At 39.9% G+C, this 17,635-nt stretch overlaps 1 protein-coding gene across 6 annotated transcripts in view; it reads left to right on the top strand.

The window, feature by feature from the left end:
* The window catches only part of LNPEP (leucyl and cystinyl aminopeptidase), a 71,898-nt gene that overhangs the window by 27,414 nt on the left and 26,849 nt on the right, over positions 1-17,635 (top strand). For all 6 annotated transcript variants that reach the window (XM_068422142.1, XM_068422146.1, XM_068422143.1 and 3 more), the window contains 5 exons: positions 1,318-1,456; positions 12,961-13,092; positions 15,483-15,603; positions 16,298-16,452; positions 16,783-16,896. In XM_068422142.1, coding sequence (XP_068278243.1) covers positions 1,318-1,456; positions 12,961-13,092; positions 15,483-15,603; positions 16,298-16,452; positions 16,783-16,896 — 661 coding nt within the window. The remainder of the gene's footprint in view (positions 1-1,317; positions 1,457-12,960; positions 13,093-15,482; positions 15,604-16,297; positions 16,453-16,782; positions 16,897-17,635) is intronic.

Below are 17,635 nucleotides of genomic sequence, written 5' to 3'. Positions count from 1 at the left end.
CTATATGCTTAGTGTCAGTGGTTTTACAAATGCAGGCTACTTTGCCAACCTCTGTTGTTAACTGCATTTTCTGTATAAAACTCAAGCTACCAAGCTGCTTTTGCAAGAAAATGTCTTTTCCTATATTTTCTTTTCTTTTTTTTTCTTTTCAAGTTCTATTTTCTTTTGAAGATTTTTTTATACTGCCACAAAAACATTAAAATTGCCAAATGACAAAATAACTCACTTCTGCCAGATGCAAATTACAAAAAAAAAATGGGCCTTATTTATATTTTCATGCAGAATGGTTCTTTATTGTTTGCTTTTCTTCTGTAAAATAATTGAGGTGAAGGAAAAAAAGAAAAAGAAACTTACTTCACCAACTTCAAGATTGTCAGGGAGGGGGAAGAGATAAGTAAGAAGCTGAAAGCAGGCATAGAGATTAATCTTACAAATTGTCAATAGTGTGCCTCCTCAGAAAAGTTGTAGGTCCAACAGTGTTGGAGTCATGGTGCAGAAGAAAAGAGAAATCTGAAAAACTTGTGGGTAGCTTGTCAGGAGGTTTAAAAAAAAAAAAAAAGTCATGTGAACTGCTGTTCTCTCCACTGTTCACCTTAAGTAAATACAAGACTTAAATTTGCAAACTTCTTGTTGAGCTCCGAGGCTTGTCTTGCAGGAGCAGAATACAAGTCAGAGATGCTCTCTAGGAAAAGCTGTAATTTCTGCAGCTAGTTAGTATCAAAATAGTGGAGAAGGAACGTAGACTTCTGAGTTCTCTTGTGATATGACTAGCTGTTGGATTAGAGACAAGACAGTGCATGAATTTACACAGAATCTATCTACTGCCAGCAAAGGGAGCAGGCATACAGTTAGATGAACTGTGGGAGCATCTGCAGGAGGAGGCATGACAATTAAATGGAAAAGCTTCCTTGTAGTCCCATCTGCTGCTGAGGTTTCAAAACTTTAATTTAGTCGGCATGATCACTAATTTAGTTTTTCAATCTCCTTTTTGTTTCCTCTTAACTGGAAACTGGCTGGCTTATATTTTGGTGATGGTTCTGTAATTGTGTTATTCCAGGTGTATTCTTCTTTGTTAAGAAAGCAAAAAACAGCTAAGCAGATTAGTCCCCAAAGAAATACATTTTTTGGAGTTTTAAAAAAAACTTTTTGTTAATGAAACATTTATTCTGACTAGAACCCTGTATCTACCATTCAGAAAGCTTGCCCTATAACAAGCTGTCATAAGGTTTGGGGGGAAAATGACTGTTCTGTCATAAATAAATTGGCATTTATCCTTTTCATAATTCTTAATTTGCTTTTCTCTACTCTTCCTATTAGGTGGTTTGCAGCAACTCAGTTTGAGCCTCTGGCAGCAAGGTCTGCTTTTCCGTGCTTTGATGAACCAGCATTTAAAGCTACTTTTTTAATCAAGATGAAAAGAGATGAGAAGCTTTTGACTCTGTCAAACATGCCAAAGGTACCTGTTTTCGTAGAGGAATTTTAGTAGAGCTGCTGACTAGGTAATCTGTTTAAGTGCTTTGCATAGTGTTTTTGTTGCGTTAACATCCAGGGGATTGACTTGAGCAGATAAGCTATAAACTGTATGATTTTATAATAAAACAACTGTCTCTTCCTCAAAGACTTGAAGTAACTTTGTAGAGAAAACAACTGTTCAATGCACTGCACAGTGTAGGATGTTTTTGTAGGAACAGTTGAATGGCTGTGGGAGGGATTTCTGTTGAATTTAAATGAATCATTATTTTGCAGGAGTTCTGGTGTTGATTACATCAGTCACAACAGCCCTTAAGATTCTCTTTTGAGTTTTCTATGTTTGCTGATACTGCACATGTGCAGAATACTGGAATATCTTTATCAATAGTTTGTGTAACTAGCAACAGTCTCTGTGAAAGGTATGCCTGATCTTGAAGGATGTGCTTTTGAGCCTAAATGTGGGGAAGCAGGGTGTGAATACAGAGTCAATGCCAGAATATGAGTGAGGGATCTGAAATTCCTTCAGCTAATTTTTTCAGGCAAAATCTTGTAAGAGCATATCTGAATTTTATGGTGATGCTTTATGCCATTAAGCCTTTGGAGAAACCTTTATAGAATCCTAATTCATTTAGACAGACCAGCAAGACTAACTTGTTACCTAGTCTGTGTCCAAACTAGGACCTCTCTTGTCAAAACATTACCACCGTTTATCACCCAACAGAAATGCATTAATATTAACATTGATCTAACCAGTAATGAAAAAAATTACACTCTTGGTGTTGGTGGGACACACATGTACGCTGTGCAGTTTGGTTTGCAGAAGGTTGACAAAAGTTCAGGTGCTGATGTAGCTGTCTTGTTTTTGAAAACCAATCTAATAACTGCAACCTTGTGAAATAATATCTTTTCCACAGTGCACAAATGTTTATATTCCTTGATTTGTGGTGATTCTCAACCATTACTTTAACAGGATTGCAGCACTTTAGTTTATGTCCAGGCCTGAGAGCTCTTTATTTGCTGTACTTTTCTTCACTGAAAGAAGAAACAGACTGTGCTGGACAACTCTCCTGTTTTATGTAAGCAATAACTTTGCTCTGCTAGGTGTTGGACAAATGGCTAAGGCAACTTTCAGCAGCTTTTGTAGTTCTTCATGTAAACTATGGTTTACCATTGCTGCATGTATGCAGCAGACATTGCTGAGCACATAGCTGCTAAAAGTCTATCCTGTTCTTCAGTGTACGTTCCACATGTGGTGGGTACTCTGAAAGACACTGATGGTTTCTCTGGAAGACCAAGAGTATTTTTGTTTTCAGCTCTTCTACTGCACCACACTACCATAGAATGTTTATTGCTACCCTAATCCTGGTATATCCTGTATATTCTCTTGCTCATCTCTGATCACATCATTATGAAGAAGACGAGAAAGGATATTCTGTGACAATTTTCATCCCTATTAGTTGAGACTGAATTATCTAGTATACTTCTGGCATCTGGCGCCTTGGTTGCCAGCTTGACTGGTAATGATTGGCAGATGGAGTGGAGGCAAAATAACCATCAACTCTTCTTCACTGTCATTTTTGGTTGGCTATTGAAGAAAAATGGTTGGGAACAATTCAAGAGCAAGGAAGGTGTTTCCTGAGGGTGCTATGTGGTACTATTTCAATAGCAATTACCTGACTGCTGTCCTTTAGTATGTGTGCTAATGCCCATTGTGGTAATAGACTTCTCCAGAAGGATAAGCAAGGGCCCTCACAGTAGCAGCAGGCATATCTACTTCCTTGTTTTTTCCCAACATATGTAGTTGTGCAGCACCTTCAAGCTGCCTTCTTCAGTAAACGCTTTGTTGAGTCATTTAATCTACCCCCTCCATCACCTTCCTTACTTTCTTCTATGATTTCACTCAGATTTCATGTCTTTTGTGTAAGGTGTCTATGTAACTTTGCATGGACAGGAAGAAGTAGTCTGGGAAACTGCTGCATGGGTTTGTGGCATTGAGCAAGACTGAGATTTCAGATTGTGTCCTCCTATGAGCTATGCAAGTGGGTCACTCGATGCAGTGAACAGTGAGTGTCAGTAGATATGAGCAGGCTTTTCAGCTCTGTGTTGCCAGGAAATGTGACTGGAGTTAACTGGTCCAACCAACATGCCTGAAAGGGCAGCTCTGTGTTTGTTGTTTAGTGAGTTACTATTTGTTGCCAGAGGATCTGAGGAGAAGGAACACGCCTCCACAAAATCCAATGTGAATCAAAGTGAAGACGCTTTATTAAGCATAAGCTGTCCCTTTTATACATTTTGTACTTTCCCTGGCTGTAAGCATGTGCATTGCTACTGGTTAATATTACTAAACATACTCTTCTTTGATGTGTTGATTGGTCACTGCTCTGCCACTGGTCTTTTCTTAATTGGCTCCATCAGTTCTTGTTTCTTCTCCTCCGTGTTCGGCTCCCACCGGCTACTCCCTCAATTCTTGTTTGCTCAGCTACTGTTTTTCCTCATCTCTCGAAGGTCGGCTTGTTGACACTAGCTACATGAATCTTGTCACGCAGCTAGGCCCTCACTCCATACTCTCATACTTCTGGCTCATTACATGACCATTCTCCTCCAAAAACCCCTCTACAATTCCCCCTTTCTTTTCTTGAGCCAGAAAGGCCGTGTTTATCATCCGCTGCAGGGCCCTTTGCAAGCAGGAGAATAAACACGGTAATACAAGCATGATAATACAAATCATGAACAATCCCATCAATAGCATTTTAATCAATCCGACCAGCCATCCAGGAACCCATGCTGTTCCCGTATTTTCTGCGTGTTATCCATGAGCTCTTTGATCTGCTTATGAATTGACTTGGAATGATCATTCAGATCCATGCAACACATCCCATCAAAATCCTGACATCCATGACCGTGCACTAATAATAAAAAGTCTATAGCAGCTCTATTTTGTAAGGTAGCATGTCGGATACTATCTACATCATTGGCTAATGTTCCTAAAATTCTAGAAGTTTGGTTAGCTCTTTTTGCAACCTAGCAAGCTAAATTTCACAATTGTGTTAACCCTTGGTCAGCATTGTTACATTCTATCCCTATGTTAGTGACACTTCTTTTTTACCTGGCCTTATGTAGGTTAGTATGGTTAGTATGACTTTTCACATAGGCATTAGTAGACTTAATTTACCTATGGTACACGGACCTCCCAGTTTCTTACTGGGCAACTTTGGCCAAGCCCTATCCCCACAAATTAGGAATAGACCCTTTGGTAATTTTTGCTTTCAGATCCCTTTAAGGGGACCCCCACTAGACATGTATGAAAGGGTTGTTCAGGCTGAGCTAAGGAGGCACAAAACTATGTCAGGTTCAGGCTCCGCATCAGAGTCACCCAAACGTTGTGACTACCCTTCCATGGTGTAGGTGGAAGGACTATCGGTTGATGACCTTTTGTCAGGTCCAGGATCCAAAGCAGAAAAAACACAGAAAAAACAACCCCTTGCTTCATCATGACTGCGCCTTTTGCTCCCTTTTCTATACCTCCCACACAAACCTTTTTTCACACTTCCCGCAGTCAGGGCACTGGATCTCTCGAGAGGTCAGTGTTCCGAGGCAGATCCTGAGCTGGCTCCTGTAGTTCAGGTTGTTTTTGTAGCCACAGCTTCACCCACTTAGCTGGTACCCATTTGGCTCCTGTATCTGTAAAGACACATGCATACCCTCGACCCAACATTATTAATTTCATTGGACCTTCCCACACACCAGTCACCCCATTTTTTACCATCACTTTGGCTTGTTCCTGTTCTTTCTGAAAAGCCTCCATACCTCCCTTTAACCCTGCACCATGTTTTACCACTGGAGGTACAGAGTAGTCCTGTGGCAAGTGTAAAAAGTTTAGTACATAAAGCGCTTCACACAACCTGTCAGGAGGAGATAGCCCTGGCTCTCCCCCTTTTTGTTTTTGTAAAAGGTGTTTCAGAGTTTGATTCATGCGCTCCACAATAGCTTGTCCCGTTGGTGAATGTGGGACGCCCGTTACATGTGTTATACCCCACAGCTGGAAAAAGTCCTGTGTGGCGCATGCCACATAGCCTGGGCCATTGTCCATTTTAATCATCTGTGGAATGCTCAGGGCCGCAATAGCAGAACACCTGTGTCGTTGAACGTGTTTGCTGGATTCGCCTGTTTGCGCTGTAGCTATAATCAAAGAAGAAAAAGTGTCAATCGTTACATGAACATATTTTAACCTGCCAAATTCAGCAATGTGAGTTACATCTGTTTGCCAAATGTCCAAGGCCTGCAGTCCTCGAGGACTGGTTCCTTGTATCGGCGTAGGCTGCGGCAGTTGCTGACAATCAGGACACATGGCCACGATATTCCGAGCATCACTGTGTGACAAATGAAATTGTCGTCGCAGTGCCTGATGTCCTTGATGAAAAAACTCATGTGACATACGTGCCTGCTGTTTAATGTCCGGCACCTGTACAGTCATTGTAGTAGAATTTGTGGGGTCAGAAACCAAAGAGTCCACTCGAGCATTGCCTTCTGCAATAATCCCAGGCAAATTAGTATGACTTCTTACATGTAGAACATAAAACAATGCAGTTCGGATTTGAATTTCTTGCCACAGAGCTCGCAGCAATTCAAAAACACACTGATTACGTGTATGCTCTATAACAGATCTATCCAATTGCTTTATAATGCCAGCTACATATGCTGAATCAGTAACCAAATTACAGGGAATGGGAAAATTCTGAAATACTTCTAATACAGCTCGTAATTCTACCACCTGAGGTGAACCCTTTTGTTGTACTACTATAGATTCCCACTTGCCGTCAGAATACCAGACAAGGCCCACCTTGCCTGTTTTTCCAGATCCATCCATAAAAATGGTAATTCCATCCACAGGAGTGTCTGCGCACAACACTCTCATGGCAATTGGAAGTTCTGCACTCAATTTTATAACAGGATGGGAGGGCGAGTGGTAAACAACCTGTCCTGAGAAATTCTCCATGGCTGTTTGCAAAACAAAGGTATTGGCCATACACCACTCAAAATATTGAGCTGCAATAGGAACGGTTAGTGATGCAGGATCTCTGGCCACAAGCTCCCGACATCGCATCCGTCCTTTGATGATAATGTGTGCCAATAGCTCTGCAATCATGGGGACAGTTTTCTTTGTTCTTAAAGGTAGAAACAACCAATTCCAATACATGTAACAAATCTGATTATTCTGAATTCCATTGACCAATTGTTGCATATGGAATTTGCCTATCAAACAAAGTGATAATTTGTATTTCCTGATTCAAATCAATACGATGTACAAATTTGGAATGTAGCCTGCTTTCTATTTCTGTAATCAGTTGCTGTACCTCTGCAGTAGTCTGTTGTGGTGCTGTTAAATTTGTGTCCCCTACTAACAATTGGAATAGAGACTGCAATTGTGATGACGTAAGCCCCAAGTACGGCCGCAGCCATAACTTGAGCCTTATGTTCCACAGTACCCACTTTTGTACATGCCTTTATCATAGCATTCAAATCTGGTTTTCCAGGTAAAGCTCCAACAATCCCCTGACAGTCAGCATTAGCATTATCCCTAGCTAATTGCATAACTAGAGTATCTCGTAAACCACCATCAAAAACTTGCTTTTCAACTGCTTCTTGTAGCCTCTCAACAAAGGATCAAAAGAGCTCCTTGGGTCCTTGTCTTACAGTAGTATATAATTGCATTCATACCCAGCGCTTTTTTTTTTTTGGTGATTGAACAGATAAAAACAGCCACTCTATAACTTGTAGCAGATCCTGCCGGTGCTCCTTCCACTGGCCCAGTTATCCCATGGGATGATAGTTGGCAATGGCTACATATAAACTTACTGGTGTCTCTAAATCCACACGATGTACCTTTTTCTGTTGCATACCATTGACATGTTGTGGGATTGTTTTTCATGCCTTGCGGTAATACCATCCACTGATATCGTTGACAAGGCACCATGTTGTTCCTACTAGGTATCGAAAAAGGAAATTAGCATTTGTCAATTTCATGTAAAGGGATAGTGAAAAAACAATCTTTCAGATCAATAACCAAAATGTATAGTCTGCATCAATAACTCGTGGTAAAACAAATAGACCTTGCAAGGTTACACTAGGACGTCTGAGTAATAGTGCACTTAGCCCATTTCTAGTGGGTCCCACAGCATTCTTTGGTACCTTATGCACTCTGCTATTCTCTGTTGTGATTGCGGTTGCTGTGGTAACATCCAGCCCGGCGCTCCCTGCGGTTCGGGCTGCGAGTTGACTGCTTAGGCCTGGAACTGGTTGGGAAGATTCATTTGTGTCAGCACACGGTTCCTCCCCGCGTTCTTTCTCCAGTTTCCCTGCGCTCTGCAGCTGCTTGTTATCAGCTGACCTTGAGCATTATACTTAAACCTGCACTGCTTCACAAGATGCCCCAGCTTCCCACAGCAATGACACATCAAAACAGAGTTATCTCTCCCACTCAGCTTCGACTTCTTAAGGCAGTTTTTCTTAAAGTGACCTTCTTGTTCACATGTATAACGACGATGAACTACCTTAACTGCTGCTGCAAAAGTTTTTGCTAAATGCTCCATCTGAAATGTGGTGGTTCCCACTTTCCCACAAGCATCCATTAGTTCGGTTAAGGTGGGGTTACGATTTGCCATCCCTGCAATAACTTTCCTGCAGTCCTCGTTTGTGTTGTCCTTCGCTAACTGTAACAACAGCGCTTCTTTAAGCAGCCCCGTTTCGTATTTGTTTGTCTAAGGCAAATCACTCCCCAATTGAATGGCTCCCATTCGGGTGGGCCGCTTCCGTCCCCTCGATATACCGAGCAAGACAATACCCCGCCACCCACAGCAGCTGCGGCCCCGAAATCACCGTTCGCAAGTGCGTGCTCTCTTAATTTTCTCCAGAACCTGGCCGGGTCCGTGCCAGACACAGTAACCTGGACTGGCTGCAGCGCGAATAACTCCTCCACGCTACTGCCTGACTTTCCCAACCCTTGGGCTCTGCAGCAATTATGTCCCGCTTCCACCTCTTCAGAAAGGTCTATTAAGGGTAGCTCAGTCTCAGATTCGGGTAACAGGACAGTAGAAGGATCAATGTTCCGCTGCTGTTCCCTGGGCGGTGTGGGGGGGCTCTGGTGGCGCGGAGGGCAGGGGGCGGGGGGGGTCTGGCGGCGCGGAGGGCGAAGTCACTGTGAAAGGAGCTGTAGCTGCCTCAGCCGCCGCCTTTGCCTCTCTGTCCTCCTTCAATTGCTCCAGTGAGTCTATAACTAATCTCCACGTCATCAAACGACGCAGTGGCGATCTTGTCCCTCCTTGAGGCAGCCTCAAACAGAGAAGTTCCAGCGCTTTGCCACGTACTAACTTCAAAAGCAGTCTGCGCTGTAGCTGGCAAATTATTCTTTTTACACCATAATTTACAATTATTTACACCCATTATTTACATCAATAGTCTCTGGAGCAAATGCTCATCGTATTTTACCCCTCTCTTAGAGAGGATATGTAGGAGAAGCCTTACTATCGCACTTTCTTCTTTACAAATATTTTGCCCCATCTCCTTTTTCCCCTGCTGCTCACCTCACTAAGTGTCCCGTTGCAACATACTATTTTTTTTCTTGCGAGTCGTCCTCCGGCTCGCCCCGGTCTTCAGTCCCGCTGAGCCGTACTCCAGCCAGTGTACCTCCTCCTGGGCTATTCCCCGAACTTGCCGTTGATCAGCGTCTCATCGGGGTCACCATCTGAGGAGAAGGAACACGCCTCCACAAAATCCAATGTGAATCAAAGTGAAGACGCTTTATTAAGCATAAGCTGTCCCTTTTATACATTTTGTACTTTCCCTGGCTGTAAGCATGTGCATTGCTACTGGTTAATATTACTAAACATACTCTTCTTTGATGTGTTGATTGGTCACTGCTCTGCCACTGGTCTTTTCTTAATTGGCTCCGTCAGTTCTTGTTTCTTCTCGTCCATGTTCGGCTCCCACCGGCTACTCCCTCAATTCTTGTTTGCTCAGCTACTGTTTTTCCTCATCTCTCGAAGGTCGGCTTGTTGACACTAGCTACATGAATCTTGTCACGCAGCTAGGCCCTCACTCCATACTCTCATACTTCTGACTCATTACATGACCATTCTGCTCCAAAAACCCCTTTACAAGGATCTTCCTTTAATTAATCTGGAAATAGCTGACTCTCACACCTCAGGACACGTGAATTAAATCTGGAAAACACAGAGTGTTGCTTGCCTTGGTCTTGCATCCTCCCGTAATTCCTGCCTTGCATTCGCAGTCCTGCAAAGCATGTGCCTGTGGGGTTCTATGCTTAGGAAGGAGCTGCTCCCCGTCCCATCTGTGCTTGCTCAACTCTGAGTGCTGTTACGAAGCATCCAGTAGCTCATTTGGTGCTGTTTGTGGATACTGATGTTGTGTACTTGACATGTGTGCACAGCAGGGAATCATCCACACGGAGAAAACACACCGATGAGCTGCCTTTACTGTAAGGTCATTAATGCATCTCTTTCTTCCTCCTTACTTTGGGACCCATTTATATTTAAGTTTCTAGCCTTTCTTGCTGCAGAGTAGCATTCATTGCATTGCTCATTTTTCAAGGAGATAGGAAGCTCTTTGAAAAATGAACATTTGGGAGATGTGACCTTGTACCCTTTCTAGTTGCAGTGAAAAATGGGTTGGTATTGCACATTTGTATCATCTTAAACTTTGGAGTTATGAATTTTCCCTATTGGTCACATTAGATAGATACTGTTTGGCTGTTCCTGTACAGCACAGAAAACACGTCTTTTTCCTACCCATCTTTCTCTACATAGGATTGTTTTTCCTATGACTTGTGCCAATCCTGCATCATGAATTCCCTTTTAAATTACTGCTGTTTGTCATACCACTTGAATTACCTTCAGATCTGCTTCTTTTCTGCCTTGCATACTACGTGTCTTCTGCTCAGCTACCTATATAGATACCACAGGCAGAAGGTTCTGTGCTTTCTTCAAGCTGAGAATTTTTCTTCCTTCCTATCTTGTCAAGCTTTTCCATCATCTGCTTCTCTGCTTTTTAACCCACCTTCTCTATCTTGCTGCATTTGTTCTTGGTATCAGATCCTTTTCACTGAACTTCCTGTTTGTCCACTCTTTCTATTTGTAACATTTACTGAGCTTGTTACAGTAAGAATCTGTTTAAGAGCATATTAAAAATTTCATCTGCATTTTCTTCTGTTGTTTCCATCTCTGTTTTAAAACTTGATTGTTACATCATCTGTATGATTGATAAAGATTTGAGAAAGCTTCCAGATGTGGAACAAAGATAATATTAAAAAAAAAGACATTAAAAGCGATGAAGTTGTATGTTTAGTGCTGGGCATCAAATGCGAATTCTTATGTCAAAAGAACAGGTCAGGTTTAATTAGAATTTATCAAGAAGGTATAAGAATATACAGAGCAAGTGAATTGATAGTTTAGCTAATGGACAGTATCTCCAAGATAATTACTTATTTGTGTTTATACTGCAAGCAATGTTATTTTCTTTTGGTTTGTCCCCCAACTTTATGGCCCAATAATTTGACTCTGTGTAATTCCTCTTATGTTGTTGTATGAGATCCAAACATGCAGTCTCTTAATGGGTTCAGAAGTGGTTCCTTTGGGTTTTGTAATTTGTAAAGATAACTTGCACAGGTGAATTACAATAAAATCCTTATTTTTGTGACTGTACAAATAAAGAAATTAGATATAAGAGTTTCTGTGAAATAGTATGCCACCTCAACAGCATTTCTTGTATCAGTGAGTTCTCTTGTTATGGTACCCATTTTTATATGCAAAGTGTCTTTTAATTGGCATGTTTTTATGATTTATTTCATGTTTTTTGTCCCTGACCTCACAAGTGCTCTATCACATGATGAATTCTTACATTTTAGGCTTAGCCTGGATTAGGTATTCTCTTAGGTAGTGTGGGCTCCCCATGCAGTAAGTACAGGCTAGTGAGTTGATTCATGTGCACACAAAGAAAGAAATGTGAAAAGTGAATAAAAGGATCATGTTTTATAGAAATATATTGCGTTGGTGAAATCATTACTAGAGTAGGCTTGCTTCTGAAAATAAACTCGTTATGAAAAAAAGGTGGTACAGATTCTTCTGTACCAGCTGCAGGTCTTGGTAACAAGCTGTGGTGGATGGAGAGACTTTTTAGTTTATCCATGAGAAGGTTAAATGTGAACATCATTTTCTATAAATACCTACAAGAGCAAGAGATCTCAGAAGCAGGCCTTCTCAACTAGCATGTACATCACTAATATGGTAATATATAGTGGCTGACACACATTAAGGCTAGAAATAGTCTGTGTTTTGGGCTTGTGATGTCTTCTTTTGTGTTTTGTCTTTTTTTTTTTAAATGAGGATAACTGATTTTTGAACCAGTTTATCTGCAGCCACGGTAGATTTTCTTAAATAGGGTGTCACCTCTTTATGAAGAATGAATCTGTAGTAAAGGCAGAAATTTATGAATTTGCTGAAGGAATTCAACGATGGCATTCTGTTCATATGCAGTGGTCAGACTAGATTATTATATTGATTATATCTTTAGGATTAAAAATCTATTGCTTTTTAAGACTGACAGTTAAATTTTCAGTGGCAGTTGAATGTTAAATTGTTGTTTGGTTTGAAATTATCTTGTCTAAAACTAAGGTTATTGTTGTTTTTTAAATGTTTGAGGTTTCTGGAATCAAATTTATTTATGAAGTTTCAGATGGCTATGAACTGCTGTCCTTGTCTCCAGACCTTTACTATTCTACAGTACAGTGGTTTTAAACATTTCACTTTATTCTTTGTGTAATTTATGTTTGTGGAGGACTATACACAAAAGTACTTTTAGGCATATAGCATGCCTTTCCAGGTCTAATATTAAAGAGCAACTTCTGCAGTAAAAGTAATTTAGGATACACCATGGTATCTTACTTCAGAAGTCTGAGCAAACAGTTACTTTTGGCAGTGTGTGTTTAAGGTGGGCATGTTTTTGATTTGAACTAGGTTTTCTTCACTTTTTAAAATGCAATCTCTTTTGATTTGTAAGGGGGTGTGTGAGGGGGTTTTTATTCTGTTGTTTTAAAATAATGAGTATGTCTGGTTACCTAGTTTTGAAGAGGCTTCTGAGAAGAGACAAATGTTTAACTCATGCAGTACTGGTATTTTTAACAGACTATGCTGAACTGTGTCTGTGATCTAGCCTAAAGCTCTCTTGAATTAATGCTAATCTCTATGTTGACTTTGAATTATACTGGGGGTTTAGGTGTGAACTAAATTAGATTGATGGTTTCTCCAACAATGCAGTTGTCTGATAACACTTCATAATTAAAGCTTGACAAACAGTTTTGGGGTATATAGGCTTAAATGTTCCATGTCTCCTTAAATTTTGTTACACCCTGAGTAGGTTATGAATGTGAATGTGAATATCAAACTGAAATTAATAACAATGTTTTCCTTTCACCTGCAGAAAGCCACTACTCCTGTGACAAATGGAATTGTTCAAGATGAGTTTTTTGTGAGTTTGAAGATGAGCACCTACCTAGTAGCGTTTGTTGTTGCAGACTTGAAAAACATCAGTAGGGAAACTAATGGAAGTCTGGTATGTTTGTTACACTTTTAAGTTCTCCCTCACCCCACCCAAGCCAACGAGCAAACCAAACAAAACCAAAAAAATCCCCAAACCAACAAGCAAACTCTTGTCTCTTTAAATTTATTTATTTTCTTCGTTTTGTTATACTCATCATAGGTAGTGGACAAAAGCCATATGCTATAAGTTGGATTGACTTCAGGTCTTACACCAGATTAAGAAGACTTTTACAGCAAGGGACTCAGCATCAAGTCTTGTTGACAGTGGAAATTTGCAAAATGTAAAATTCCTAAGAGCTGGAAGCTTTAAACTTTTAGTTTTAATGCTTCGTCTGTGAGGGACTAATTTTAAGTCTGTGTTTAGTCACTTGAATATAATATGACTAAATCATGGATAAACATTGTCGAGTTTTTGTTTTTCCAAGGGTTCTAAAAATCAAACAGTTAGTCTTGTTTGATCTGTGTCCTTCATGGGGTTATGGCCTGCAGGGTCAGTGGGCAGTTCCTGCAATGTGTGTGATTAAAGTAACTAAAGAACAAAACATGGTAATATTAGAAGATGCTCTTTAATCTTATTTTAGGAGATGCGGGAGTTTCGTGTGAGTTATGATTTTCATGACTCTCTAGCAGGAACTGCCCTTTTGTGGAGAAATGTCAGAGTGCCAGTACCTACCTAGAAAGAGCCAGAGGGAATAGTGCTAGTAGCACTGCAGAAGGAGAAGCAGCCCTCTCTTTAATCCAGTATACAGAAGTGAAGATACCGGTCAATGGGCTTTGATTCAGACTTGGACAAATATTTCTGATTATAGCTGAGTAGGACAGACTGCTGGTCTAACCTGAAAAGTTAGACCACTGCTTTCTCTTTTTTTTTTTTTTAGCTTGCGGCTACTATTCAGGTCTGTATTTGAACTGTATTCTGGTAAAACCATGTAGCCAGTTCTTTACCAGGAAGATAACTGATCAGTATACTAAATATTTCATGTTAGCAGAGAGCCTGAAACAGCTGTCTATATGTGGTGTGCTTTGCTTTGTTCATAATAGTGAGACTAACTTGCATGGATTGTCAGTACTTCAGAAGTATTTTATGGCAGAGGAATGTAGGAGAGGAGAAAAAGACTGAGTGATGTATTCTAACTAAGGAAAGTGGTTCTTGACTGTGCTTCTCCTTCATTCTGACCACCAACCAAGATTTGGCCAAGGTAGGGAAGTCCAGCAGACCTCTAGAAGACACCAAACACAAGGGATCTAGCAATGTATAAGAGTACTTGCCAGCTTAAACGGAGAAAGCATTAAAATGGTCATACCAAGTAAGGCCGGAGTCTAGCTAGTGGGTTGTTCTGTTGCCAACAGTGTCTAGTGGGCCAAAGGAGACTGTAAGAAGGAAGGGTATAATGATGTTTTCCATGAAATACATTGTGAAAATGCTTCCACCAGTTTGTGGCTGGGTGATTGAAAGAATTTGAGCTAACCAGTTCACACAGGATGTTTATTGTCATGAATGTTATAAGATCAGTTAGAGTTGAAGTGAAGTTGCTTTGTGTTCATAATGCAATGAGATTTTTCTCAGCCCAGAAGATCCTGGTGCTCTTTTATGTTTGTTTTTGAGCTTAAAATTTGCAGCTAATAATACTTTTATACTTCCAGGAACACTAGATTAGATCATTACTGGCACGTGCTTGCTTCAAACTTAACATTTAAAAGGTCGCCCTATCCATCTGTTTAAAATGCCATTTGTTTCCTGATTTGTATCATAGTAAAAGGGACCTTCTTTTTTTTTAAAATAGAACAGGAAAATTAGTCTCAACGTATTTTGTGTTTGTGTATGAAGGGGCATTCTAAACCCGGATCAACCTGTAGCTTAATCAAAGTTATTTGCTTGTTATAACCACCAACATTAATAGAGGGAGACTGTAAACTCTCAATTTTATGCTTACATCATGTCTAATGTGGCCCTACCTTAGATAGGGGGTTGGATGAATTTTGTGCCAATTATTATTTCTTCAGAAAATTTCTTTTAGATGATACTAGTGTTATCATACTGATAGCCTAAACATAGATTAATTAAGGTATGCTGGGAGGATCATTTAATAACTCATGAGGGAGTAAAAAAGGAAATGAATCAACTTCTGTTCACGTAGACCCTTCCTTAAAGGTATCAGCCTTGTATTGTTCTTGCATACACATTAGTCAATTGGATAGACTGTCTGTATTTTGACTAGTGAATAAGCTCTAGTAAAAAATTAACTCTTTATTGACAGCTTCATAACTTGTGTTTGTAACTTATGTGTGTACTCCCAAAACTGTGTTCTGTCTGTTTAAGGAACTTCTACCACTTCCTCTCTTAGTTCTAAAGTTTTTGGAGCTATACATTTCAAAATCTTTTCTCTTCTCTGTTTGGACTAGGTATCTGTCTATGCTGTACCACAGCATCTAAACCAAGTTGGGTATGCCCTAAACACAGCAGTGAAACTTCTGGAATTTTATCAAAAATACTTTTTAATAAACTACCCTCTTGAAAAATTAGGTAAGTTCTTTTGAACTTTTTTTAAACAGAAGAAGAAGCCCTCACCAATTCTGTGAAATGCAGGGAAACTTCCGTTCTGAAAAAGTGTGCTTAAAAAAAAAAAGATAGCATAAAACATCTGTGAAATAAAGTTCCCCCAAAATTATTACAAAGATTCATTAAATATTTGACTGAGTACAAGTATTAAGTGATTCCCAAGCTGGAAAATTTTTGTGAGCGTATGACACTGGATTGCTTATACTTGTACGTAACATCAAAGAAATAATTTGGTGTAAATTTTACATGATGTGCCTTGGTAGGGAAGTACAGAATTCTCAGTCTGTGAACCATATTCACCAGTGCAAAATCTAGAGCCTGACTTCTCTGCATGTATTAATTTGACTGGAAAGACAATGAAATGCAGTCTTCTAAGACATTACTTTCAGTAGGGTCATCCCCATTTCCTCATTACCTGTGTGCATGCAAGATATATAGGCAGTGTCTGTGAGTGCTTTAAGTTGTTTGTGTAAGAGTACTGCTAGAGAAACATGGCTATAAATCTATGGGGCTTCTGTGCTTGAGATGTGAGCACATGTCCACACCACAGTATTTAAATAATGGGGTTTTTAGGGATTATTTAGTAGTATAGATAGACTTGAAATACAAAATTGCTTTAACTAGAAGTTTTCAAAAGCTTTTTCCAAATCTTTTCCAGATCTGGTAGCAATTCCTGATTTTCAGTCTGGTGCAATGGAAAACTGGGGCTTGATCACCTTCCGAGAAACAACTCTTTTGTTTGACAGTAATACTTCTTCAGCAAGGGATAAAAAGTTAATAACTGCAGTGATAGCACATGAACTTGCCCATCAGGTACTGGATTGGGGACATCATTGTTTAAATGTGATGGGTTCTTTTTTTTTTTTTTCAATGCAGTTCTGTCCTTAAATTCACCCCTGCCCTCACGGTGACTTGGTTGTGCATTGTATCTGTTCAGAATACCTGCAGGTGTATTTTCTTCAGTACAACAGGCAGAGTGCAACTCCTGTCAGGATGTACTTAGGGAGATGTTCATGCAAAAGCATTACCGTGCTTTTGACTGAAGTTGATTTTGCCACACGATAGAGCTGAGGATGGATGGCGTGTTACTGTACTCATTTGATTTTATTTCTGGAAAAGAATGATGGTTTTGGTCTTTCATAGTGGTTTGGCAATCTAGTAACTATGGAATGGTGGAACGATCTCTGGCTGAATGAGGGATTTGCCACATTCATGGAGTACTTTGCCATGGAGGAGATTTTTCCAGAATTACATTCAGTAAGTACTTTCTACACTTACTGTACCTTCACTAAGATCTATTTTTAGTGCTGACCATAAAGTGCTAATACTTATAAACTTATATTGAAATTCACTTTGGGCAGCATTGAGATTATACTATATCTCCTCTGCTTTGGCACTTTTCATTACGTTGGAAATGATTTTTGGGGGTGGGGAGGCTTTGGGGAGGGTATGTTGTTTTCGGGGTATTTTTAATTATTTTTTTTTATTTTGGTAGTAGTCTACATTCAATCTTTGTGTTTTGTGTAGGTTAAAGCTTTCTGTGCAAAATAGCAGGTGTTAAAAGGTGTAGATGTCTATATATCAAATTATATCAGAAAGTCCAGACATGTTGTTGACAAAGTTTATCTGTCTCTGCTTCCTAATAGACTTGGGAAGCACTAGAGCTTTAAGTTACTAAATAAGCCTGGAGTAACTTCTGTCTTTCCTTCATTGTGGTACTTGCTTGTATCTGAATTAGTTTGAGATTCACAAATCAGGGGACCTGGTATAAAAGTATCATATGGTCCCACCCAATGGATTCTGATAGCATTGAGTTACACTGATAGTACAAAGCACTGCTCACACAGGTGCTTCTGTTTACATATATAGCTGAAGGATAGAATCTTTTTGGTATAATAACCTAGTCATGAGTTAAAAACTCACTCAGGTATTAAGTGATGTAGCTTCTCAGACCGTGGAAAACATGAAGGATTCAAACTTGGTCTTTCATCTCCAA

The sequence above is a fragment of the Nyctibius grandis genome, chromosome Z (genome assembly GCF_013368605.1).
Source record: "Nyctibius grandis isolate bNycGra1 chromosome Z, bNycGra1.pri, whole genome shotgun sequence".
Classification (NCBI taxonomy): Eukaryota; Metazoa; Chordata; class Aves; order Nyctibiiformes; family Nyctibiidae; genus Nyctibius; species Nyctibius grandis.
The sequence above is the reverse complement of the archived record's forward strand: the minus strand, read 5'-3'. Positions and strand labels throughout refer to the sequence as shown.